General features: G+C 37.7%; 1 protein-coding gene across 2 annotated transcripts in view; it reads right to left on the bottom strand.

Moving 5' to 3' along the window:
- Positions 1-3769: 3769 nt before the first annotated feature.
- The window catches only part of LOC138007392 (AP-1 complex subunit mu-1-like), a 17022-nt gene continuing 8849 nt past the window's right edge, over positions 3770-11942 (bottom strand). The window contains exons 5-7 of one of the 2 annotated variants that reach the window (XM_068854661.1): positions 7419-7480; positions 4760-4793; positions 3770-4164 (exon numbers count right to left, since the gene is read on the bottom strand). In XM_068854661.1, coding sequence (XP_068710762.1) covers positions 3952-4164; positions 4760-4793; positions 7419-7480 — 309 coding nt within the window. In that variant the 3' untranslated portion in view covers positions 3770-3951. The other variant, XM_068855393.1, reaches the window with a different exon arrangement.

Here is an 11942-nt window from a genome sequence, read left to right as displayed (position 1 = left end):
TGTCGGTAACCTGTCAACTGACAGTTTACTGACAAGTAACAAACGAGACACCGATAGATAAATAGGACTGTACAACTGACTTAAACTTAATTATTTATGACAAACTCTAAAGGTAAGTTATCTCATAAGTACATTAAGGTATGAAGAAATGTGTCTATTTTTGTCCATGACACAATACAATACAATACAATACATAATTTACCACTCCCCATAAGGGCTTTCCAGAGCCAATGAAACACAATCAACAAAACGACAGAACACAATGTCAACAACAACTGTTAAGAATCCCAACTGGCTGGAGGCAAACCAGTTGGCTATTTAAAGTGCGGCCAAGAAGCTGAACCAGGGACTACCAGGAACAAATTCAACCAGTGGTCAGAACAAGCCTTGAACGTGGTAACATGAGAATGTTCAGGAAAAAAAAATTGGAGTGCTCCCTTGCCGAGTCGAACCTACAACCTTTTGATGACTAGTTCAGAGGTTTTACCACTGAGGTATAGGGTAATTCCACGGTAATTGAGATATACACTTGTAAAAATTAGCATTCACTTAAAGGACAGTATAACTGCATATCTAGACTCATTATAAGATAGATTGTTATGAAATTGTACTTTTTGGTTGTCAGTGGAATGATTTCATGGCATAAATTATCATTAATTAATCAATTCAGCCTGTTTGGCTGTCACAGAGGGGACATGCACAAATGACCATGGTAAATCTATCTTGAGAGGAAATCTAGTAAAAACTGTCAGGACATTTACTTATTTACTTAGACAGTTGAAGTTAATGATTTCTCCCTGATTTTGTCTGAAGAAAGAGATCAAAGCCTATGTCCAAAATTGAATTGTCCCCTCTGTGACAAAAATAGGGATAAAAATTATTATCTCTTCAAAGCAATTGGTAATAATTGTACAAAATTCTGTGAACAGTTGAAGTATGGGCTGACAAACTTACAAGGTGTGGAGGAATTCTTCTATTTCTCTTTTCTTAGGATAGGTGTGAAAACTTTCAATGTCACGGAGGGGATCTTTTTGTCACAGAGGGGACTGTTCTGTCACAGAGGGGACATTTTTTGTGAACAAAAAATTGTCACGGAGGGGATCTTTTTGTCACAGAGGGGACTTTTTTGACACGGAAGGGACTTTACTGTCCAGAACGGACATATATTTCTTGGAGGAAGAATTATTATTTTGAAAGAGAAATTACTGCTATTTAAGATAAACTGTTTTAATCATCCATAATCTCCTCACATAAAGAACAATAATACTTAACTTAGCCAAAATGTGCAGTTAATCAGTGGAAATATTGGATTTATTAAGTTCTCATGAATTATTCGTAATAAAGAGCAGTTGTTGAGCAGTTCAAAATGAGTTCAAGCAAAGAGAGGACAAAGAAATACTGTACAGGGAAAGACTGAGGGAAAATGAAGAAAAGTATGAGGTGGTTAAAAAGAAGGACAGAGAAAGAAAGAAAAAGGATTATTTGAAGAAGAAAGCCAATCAGCCTGAAGTTTTGAGAGCCAAGGAAAGAGAGAAGAAAAGAAGGCAAAGGAAAAAAAATAGCAGACTTGATCAAGAAAACAGGCAAAACTTGTAGTCAAGTAAGCCCTCAGACGTTTAGAAAAGCACTCAGTAGAGCAAAGAAGCACCTGCTAAAATGCCCTGAAAGAAAAGTGAAAGTGTTAGCAACGATTGTTCAAGATCTTTCCCCAAGAAAACGGAAGGCGGTCGTGGATTTGTGTGACAACAACTTTAAGCGAAGAAAAGAGTACAGCAAGGACAGAAAGAAAAGATGTGATGCTCTCACTGATGATGAGATACAACAGGTGCAGAATTTCTATTTAAGAGAGGACATCAGCAGAATGCTTCCAGGGAAGAAAGATTATGTGTCTGTCAAACTAGTTGATGGTAAAAGGGAACACAGGCAAAAGAGGTTGCTATTGTTTAAAATTGGAGAAGTGCATGAGCTTTTCAAGGAAGAAAGCAATGTTCAGATTGGCAAATCCAAGTTTGCAGAACTCCGGCCACCCCATGGCAGGTCATACCATCATCTGCATTTGACCATGAAGTATGCATTTGTAAGTATCATGGAGTTCAGGTAGGGAGGTATTATGCAGTTGACTATGTAACCACCTTCTATTTTGGAAGAGTGATTTCTGTAGCAGACAGCTTTGTTGAAGTTAAATTCTTGCACAGCAAAGGCTCCACCACCTATGACTGGCCAAGAACTGATGATGTGGACAGGGTACACTGTAGTTGCATTTTTTATGGTCCTGTCTTACTTGTGGGCAATCACCCTTTTACTATTTCAACTCAGCGTGAGGTTGAGAAAGTGCACCTTTTCATTAGAAAGCGGCACAAACTTTAACCAGTGCATGCTAATAAAGAAACTTGGACGAGTGGTAACATGAAACTGTCTGAAAAATATGCTGGACGTAATCTTGTACAAAATTTTATCACATTAGCCATTGCTAGTAAAACTACACCATTCATACAAGTCATGTTTGTAAACAACATGGAAGATCTGCATAGGTCCATAAGTTTATATTCTACTAGCATGGTAAAATGTACACTGACATTTGCTTTCATAGAACAGTGTACATCATATACAATTGACTGTATTGCAAGTTATGTTCAGAAGTTGTTCTTGCCTTTTTTGATGTACGGCACTTTCATTCCATGAACAACAAGTACATTCAAAATCATCTTACATGATTGTACTGGTAGTTACATCTGTACATGCATAAATGAGGTCAATACTTTCAGGAAAAAAAATTATCACCTCAATTCTGCGTTCAGTCATTGTTGAGAGAGAGACACTTAAATTATTGATGTATCTGACCTGTTTGTATTTTCAGATTATACAAGACTTTATATTAAAGACTTCATGGAAGTTGCAGATTGGAAAGTGTCTTGTTTTTGTTAGGACAAGGTCTTAATGAGCCTTTTACAGTACAGTGTTGTCTTTTTCAATTGCCTAGCTTGTCAGAACCTAATATTTCTAAATAAAATAAAACAAAAATAATCAGAAAGTGACGCTGTTTGAGAAGGAATGCATTATTAAAAGAGTGTGCAACATTTTTACAGATACATGTATATAATTATAATACACCTCTAGAAGGTTTTGGTTATAACACTAGACAAGTCTAGTATCATTGTTTTACTTAAACACTTTGCTACAGAGAAGATGGCAGGGTGGCTATTAATGACCGCTATCTATTAGACAAGAGGTACCCTCCGTGACAGTCCCCTCTGTGACAATAACTGTGATCATTCATTATTATCTGTGCTGTATCAGAGAGCAAGAATGTCTTTTCCATCAATGCAGTTTAATTGTTGATTAACATAAAAATCAAATGTGCACTTAAGTGTTGTTGCTGCCGGTTTACGTTCACAGGATTTTTAGCCTAGTTTTTAAATTTCAATTTTCTTTGGTTTTCTGGTCCCCTCCGTGACAGATTGAATAAAGGACTAAATATTGCCAGATGTGACAGAAATAGTTTTGAAAGGATTTGATAAAGAAGAGTCATCAGTTATTTAATCATTACAAGTCCAGTGAACAGTGAACTAAACTAAATTTGGCAAAAGGAGCTATTTATGGTATTGTTTTCTGAGATGTCCCCTCCGTGGCATGCAGAATATTGTGGAATTACCCTATAGGAGACTCAGGGAGGCAAGGCCATCAAACTAGGTTCATGTGGCAATTGTCCCACTTTACCACTAGGATTCAGATTGCCAGAATAGTGCTCACAATTCAAGTCTAGATGATGAAATGCTTACCCTGGTAAATGATTGAATAGCATATATTTTTTTTGTAATCGGAATTTCGTAGGTTCAAGCCCTGCCAAGGAGAGGTCAGATTTTTTTCTCAGCATCAAGATTCCTCATTGATTATTCTACAATTATTCTACAAGGACACATTGGATACGAAGCGATTGCTAACCAACGAGGATCAACAACTATTCCATGTCTTGTCGACTAAAGCATCAATTTCTGCCTCGGCCAATTCCAGTCCAAAATGGCTTTTGTCTGCCATTTTTGTCACAGCTACAAAAATGTTTTCAGCTCGCTTTATTGCAGACACGTTCCTCGACCATATTAGGTACAACAGGTTTAGCCTGAACTGATAGCCTGTGTCTGGCGAGCCAATGAAAATGCTGGAAATCTGATATCCATAATTCAGTTTTTAATATTAAAAATTAGATACCTTTAACAAAATAATGCAATGTAGATTTCATGTTGTCCTGCATCTGTTCAGTAATAGATCGTTACAATGTGGTAACAACAAAAAAGTGGCACACAAGGCAATAGCTGAGTTGTCACCGATGCTCTTACCAGATTTTGAAGTCTTCGGTGATCTATCACTGAACGGATGCAAAGCAAACTGCTATCTTTGTTTTATTAATTTTCACAAAGAATTAAAAAGTTCTTGATGCTGACGCCAGCTATGCGTCTGTCCTCTAATAATGTAGATAGTGGGTGATAACCAATCAAAATGCATGTATTATTGAGCTTATATTATATAATTCTTCATTCACTTGATGGGGCTAACATTTTATCATCACCTGCACTATAATTACATCAAAGGTAGTTGGAAGAATATTTTAAAGGCTGAGAAATGGCCATTTATTTCAATCCGTTATTTGAAATCATCCACAATATTTATGTTGTTTGAATGTTCTTGTGATACATATCAGGATTTTTTTTCCTTGTCAAGATTAAAAGTCAGTGCCCAGAGACAGTTACAGTTCACTCCTTACCGATGTTGTGGGATTCCAAGGTCTACTGCCTGGCCTGTGAAGGTAAAACAAATTTTAAAGTACAAATAAACTCAAAATTAATATCAAAAGCAAAAATATTTTTTAATACCATACTTAACTCAAAATTTTGCTTTTTATCGGCCTGTCAAGATGCACGATGTTATCAAAACCAAAGGTCATGGGTCCATTCTTGATTTTACCTCACAAAGTGCTTTGCGATACAAAATTCCTTCGAAAACAGAATGCAAAGCAGTTTGGGATGTAAAATCGAGAATGGACCCATGCTTCTTTCATAACAGTCATGGGTCCAAATTACTGAGTTCTGCCAAGTTTATAAGACTTGCAAGGTACAGAAAAAGCGAAATTCTGCGAAACATGGTGACATGTTTGCTTTGGATGGAATGGTTTACAACAGGAACAGAAACATTTTACATGCACTTTACGTTCAACAGTAAATACATTTCTTGCATTGCAAATTATAGTTGCATCCCTTTTCAAACTGATTGGCTTTAAATTGTTTTCAGTTCTAAAAAATTCAATTGACTGAAACAAGGTCCAAAAAATTCTCTAATTACGGTTACCAAGTATAATTTAGACTTAAATTGCCCATAGTCAACTTCTTTGAGTCGAGTGATGAAGTTGTGCGAGTGTCACAACAGCAAGCAACAAGTTGACTTGTTTCCACTTGCAGGGATTTGAATCACTAGAGCCTGAAATTTTGGTGCGAAAAGATAATTTTTGTGTAGTCTGCACGACCGCTGCCAGGTTAAATGGCACTGAATGGGACAACTCCGACCAAAACATTAAAATTTTCATCGAGTGTTTTTATCACCAAGCTTGGGAGAAATTACGTGTATCCAGTGCGGGGTACGTAATGTACACTGTCTTGCGCAAGTATTGTTAGTATTCATTAAATATTCATATCACAAACATGCAAGGCTGCTTAGCACATGATATGTTCAACTGGAAAGAAATCAATGCTGAGAAGAGGAGAAAAGCTGATTTAGACAGGCTGGACACTACCAAAGACACAAGAATGTGAAAATGTGGAAGAAATGTTGGTTGTTTTCTTAAGATCTGTTTCACAAACACTACTGTATGTCAATAAATATTATTGTGTAGCAACAAAAATTCAAAAATGGACTTCCAGTGCAACGCCTTACCCTGGCCACCCAACAAATTTTCACATTTGAAAATTACGTATAAAATAATACGTCAACTCAAAAACCCAGGCAATGGTGTTCAAGGAGGCGTCACTGCCAATCAAATTTACGCATCCTGATTGGTGGACAATTTGTAAAAAACTTTGTCGGGTGGCCACGGTAAGGCTCGTCGCACTGTAACAAGAGAAGTTTTAATAATGTTATTATGAGTCTGTTAAAGCTTTCTTGACTGAAAACGGCAGTAAAATGGTGACTAAACCGGCAGAGAAACCAGAGTGGTATTTCTGAGGGTCAATCATCGCCTGTTTACAAGCTGGTAAAAATTAATGACAAGTTACGTTTTTCTCTGCTTCCCCCATTAACAAAGAAGGGATATCAGCTGTGAAGACAACTACAGAATGCCATACTGTATATCAACATAATTTATTACATTGAAATTAATAAAATTTATTAATTTATTGGTCTTGTCATTTCATATTTCCCTGGGGTTCCAGTTCCCATTGACAGCACACAAGAGTACGAGGTAACTAAAGGACTTGTTTGTTCATTGGATGAGATGAGAAGTGTTTGCATTTGTCAATAACCAAATAGAACTTCAACACATTTTGTTTTCCTGCAACTCAAACACTAGACTTGCCCCAAGTCGTCTTTTTGGACAACGAGCGAAACGAGTGAGCGACGTAGTCGCGAGAAACGAGCGTCCACAAAAACGGACTTTGAGAAAGTCTACTCAAACACCAAGAGTAATAAATCGATAAAGATCTACATGTAGACTTTTTTTGCCATACATTTCACGTTTACCCCTGGCAACTCAAACCCTTGATAGGTCACACACTCAAATCTTGACTTTTATGGTGGGAAACTTTTTTTCTTGAAAAGAGGATGGCAGGTGCCGATGATAATTTCGATGTAGGTCTGTTGACTCTGACACATACAATGTAACAGGCAGAGAAGTGTTGTTGCTTTCGTAATTTTACAATGTACGTATCCCACAGGGACCCGTACAGTGTCAGTAATATTTTGTTGCTTAAGCCCATCGTGGTGGCCAAGTTGATTATTGATCCTAACATTACAGTGCCCTGACATAGTGTTGGTGGAAGACTTTTATTGTGCGTTCCAATTCGATCAATTACGAAAAGAAACAAAACTCTGACCAAAGAATCATTCTTAGCCTCGGAATTGGCTGGTCCGTAGTTCATGACTTGCTTTGAATTTAAGCCAGCTTTATGATTGGACGTCGCAAAAGAATGTCGAGGTTATTGTTTTCCAGGACGTTTCTGATTGGTCAGTGTTGGGGAAAAATGCGAAAAAAAGTCCCAACCATTCATGGTTCGAGTGTCCGCGCTGTTAAGTGGAAGGAAGAAAATTCTTTGTTGTGTTGCATGAAATTAAGTGTCTGCCAAACCACAGCAGTGCACCTGCATTATCAAGTCTCAAAAGCTTGGGTAAGCGGTGCACATGAATTTGACTACTTACTGTACTAACGTAAGACTTACATTGGCATGTTAACCCCAGGTGCTACTGAGCTGTTAGGAGGGGGCCGCATCCCACCATAGTTCTAAGGAAAGGAAACAACTGTATTAATATTATAACAGGACTATATTGTTATATACCTAGACTTTCGCTCAACAAAACGAGCACTGTGATTGGTTGATTCTTGGTCACGTGGCCCTGACCAGACTGGGGTACAATTCCGCAGTTGTTGCCCGGCCCGGAGGTTTTGCTGTGATTGTTGCAGGAAAAGTCTAAATAATTATATAACAAAGCACTTCATGTCTGGTCCCTCAGGAAACTAGTTAGTTTTGTTTTCCCTCGAGTCCTGATGTTTCCCTCGACTTCGTCTCAGAAAACATGAGGACTCTCGGGGAAACAAAACTGTTTCCCTCGGGACCATAAATTAAGGATATAACGTAAATAGATCTTTCTGGCCATAGATGTTCTTTGAGCCAATCTTTTAGCTTTAAAGACAGACTTTAGCTAGGAGGAAAAAAAACATAACTACCAATACATACATACAGTGTACAAATTTGTCTGTGCAACAATTAATTGGTGAATCAGATAATTTTTAGACAATATATAAATAAATAAATAAATAATAATAATAATAATAATAATAATAATAATAATTTAATGATATTCATCAAGTTGAACAATAGATATACTGTATATATAGAGAGATAGACAGAGAAGAGTGGACTACTTTTTCATTACAGATCTACTATACAAGCTTGTTTTGTAGGAGCATGGCGCTCCCACTCTTCGAGATCTTATAATTTTATTTACATAAACGCAGTATTTATGCGTTCAATTTTTCAAACTTGCTTGCACAGTGTTTAGTTCTAGCTATTTATTTATTACTTACTATAGATAAATTTTATGATTATTAGTTTTAATTTTTTATCTTTAAAAATCCCAAACAAGTCCAGGTACCATCCATGTACAGTACATTGAACAGTACATACAGCATGTTGATAGTTTTCCCATCCCTGTCATCAGTAAAAGGCAGCTGGCTACTACCATGATGGTGAAAATAACCCACTACTCAGAGTAAACGTACTAAAACACTGGAAGCACTGAGCCCCTTTCCCTCCTAAGAATAATACCAGAAACCCATAAGGGTTGAAACGTGTAACGCGCGTTCACAGCTTCCGAATATTCAGTGCGAACTGATTGGTTGAATGTTTCAGTGCTAAGTACCATATTTGGAAACTCCTTGCTCTTGTTGTTCCAAATATGGTACTTAGCAAATTGAATTATCAGAAGCTTGTTTCCAAGCACACAAGGGGCCGTTACACGTTTCAACCCTTATGGGTTTCTGATAATACTTCTAGATTTTACTGTGTCCAATGCAAGAAGATTGATTTGAATCATCAATGGGGGCCACCTCAGGGATGAATGGGTCCTGCACTCAAAAACTATTATAGTGTATGTCCCCAATAACATCAGTTTAATTAAAATAGCTTGCTACTTCCATAATTTTTTGTAGGAAATGATATATGAAATGAATCATATATTGATTTGATTCATTGCATTCATATAACTGCAAGGATCATAGCTTCACTTGATTTCATATTGCAGTTCAAAGTATTGTTCACTTCATAATTATATCATTTTCCTTGGCTGATTCATTCATCATGGGAACACCAGACCCCACAAATGACCAGTTCTCAACATCAGTGGCTTCATAGCTCAGTTGGTTAGAGCATCGCACCGGCATCACAAGGTCACAGGTTTAAACCCCGCTGAAGTTCTGAATTTTTCAGGCTTCTCTACACAATCGATAAAATTGTGTTCATAACTGTGAGGATCATGGCTTCACTTGATTATAATTTTCATTGTGTCGCCAGCTTCATGAAAACATCATGACAACCCTCAGCTTTAAGCCTATGAAAGTTGTTTTTCCCATGTTGATATACAATGTACAATGTACTGTACTACTCTACTCATCTCAAGACCATCACCAAAAAGAGCCACTTTTCTCTTTTTTAAATCTTTCTTACCAGCAGTACAGGAACTCTAGGATGATTCATTCTGCTCATTTGCATGGGTTGACCTTAAAAAAAAAAAACGAAGAACACACACGTTTCAATCCAGTGCTATGTTTTATTAATTCAAACTACAATTTGCAAAGGTTGTTTACATTTGACTTATTTAAGTATAACAAAAAGACAAATCAGCCTTTTTCGACTCTGTATCTCTTCAAGCAAGCACAACGTAATTCAGACAATCACAACTACTATGTATGGTGGTGGACAAAACACTGACCCCCAGTCCATGGACATTGAACCCCAGCGGGCTACCCAAATAGACTTACCCTAAAAATACTATTTCAAATAAGTATGTTGGTCTATATTTAAACAGCATTGAAAATAATTCTTACTTAAGCCTACCGGTAAACACCCATTTTAACCCATGGACTAATTCGCGTGCGCTGTTGTGTTGTACAAGATAACTTGGGAAATTTTCGAGGTTTTGCATTGGAAAGCGAGCGTTAAAAATAAACCATATGCGCAGTAAATGTACACAAGATTACACAAGATACTGAGTTCTAGAATTAAGTTCACCTTGAAGAAGAAACAGTGAACTTCCAGATGATGTAAAAATATTGCTAAAAAGTGATTCAAAACACGTCCTAAGGCTCAACTGAAAATGTAAAGGTAGAATTTTCGAAGCAGCGCGCGTTAAGCAATCAAGAAAGTTTTTGATCGCTAACTAAACAAAGCGCTTGAAAAATATGTATTATAACTCAAAATATGCCTTATGCAATTTACAGTTAAGTCTAACCACTCAATGGATAAAAATTGTTTGAAATTTGTTCCAATCGCTTTGTTTTCTTGCAGGTATAAGTGCAAAAAAAAAAGGGAAAAAACGCTGATGCCGAATTAAACAAAATTTCACCACGTGTTTTCTGCTTGTCAAAATACACAAAACCGCAAGATTAATTTAGTTAATTGATCACTATCATGTTTCATGAGAGAACAAACAAGGTCAAATTGTGTACAAAAGTGCTCTTTCGAAAACTTTGACTGAAAGATAACTTACACAACACAAGAAAAACAACAGAGGAAATCGCTGGAAGTTTTCTCGCATTTGCGGAATATAAACGCACGATCTGATTGATTTACTTGTTGAAGACGGCCGTTGGCAAAACCCGGATCGGATCGGACCGGACCGGATCGGATCGGATCGGATCGGATCGGATCGGATCGGATCGGACCGGACCGGACCGGATCGGATCGGATCGGATCGGATCGACAAAACCCGGACTGGTTCAATTTTTAAAATTCCTGCCAATAGACACATGAAATCCCTGGGTCACCAGTTAAGGTTACTTCCCATCTTCACGGGTGTCCTTCCGGAAAAAAAGTTCGTACTCGCGTTAGTTTCAATAAAATCATAACAAACTATACATCAGAAGAAAGCTTAGTAAATGTAGTTTACGATAAATATACTGCTTTAGCGAGTTTTTCTTTTGGTAAGTGTTAGAATTGGCGCCGGTAAGACGTGAAACCGCCGAGGGTTCTTCTGTTAAATTTATAATTATCGGGTATCGGATGCCGCTTCACGAGCAAAATGACTTCACAGTGTTGTTATTCACAAGCCATCAATCAACAAAAGCTTGTCAGGAGATTCCGATATTTAGAATAATTTCTCATGGCGTCCATTTACACAACATACCTCGCATATTTTTGGCTACTCCAACCTTAGATGCAGATATCTAAACAACCAATCAGAATATCGAAAACGCCTGAGACAATTTCTTTGATTGATGGCTTGTGAATAACAACACTGTGAAGTCATTTTGCTCGTGAAGCGGCATCCGATACCCGATAAATTAATTAGAAGAACTCTCGGTGGTCTCACGTCTTACCGGCTCCTGACAATAAAAGGAAAACTCGGTTACACTATATCTGTTGGCGTGAACTACGTTTATTAAGACTAAAAACAAAATAAGTATGCAAGGCTGGTTTTACGGCTGTGAGGATATATAGTGTTTGTTTGACCAATTTTCGTCAGGCACGGCCTGACTCCTTCAGGGAGTTAAATCATAACTCGTACATAACTCCCTGAAGAAGTCGGGCCGTAGCTGACGAAATATTGGTCAAACAAAAACTATATATCCTCACAGCCGTACAACCAGCCTTGCATAATTATTTTGTTTTTAGTCTAAATATTATTTGCTGGTCAGATCTCCCAAGATCCGGCACTTGTACTTTGTTCAGATGGCCCTTGCATACACAAACTGTCCACATTTATTAAGCTTTCTTCTGATGTATAGTTTGCTATGATTTTATTGAAACGCAAGTACGAACGTTTTCCGGAAGGACACCCGTGAAGGTGGGAAGTAACCTTAACTGGTGACCCAGGGATTTCATGTGTCTATTGGCAGGAATTTTGATATTGAACCAGTCCGGGTTTTGTCGATCCGATCCGATCCGATCCGATCCGATCCGATCCGGTCCGGTCCGATCCGATCCGATCCGATCCAATCCGATCCGATCCGATCCGGTCCGGTCCGA

The sequence above is a fragment of the Montipora foliosa genome, chromosome 1 (assembly GCF_036669935.1).
Source record: "Montipora foliosa isolate CH-2021 chromosome 1, ASM3666993v2, whole genome shotgun sequence".
Classification (NCBI taxonomy): domain Eukaryota; kingdom Metazoa; phylum Cnidaria; class Anthozoa; order Scleractinia; family Acroporidae; genus Montipora; species Montipora foliosa.
Note: the sequence above shows the minus strand (reverse complement) of the source record. Positions and strands in the feature narration are given on the sequence as shown.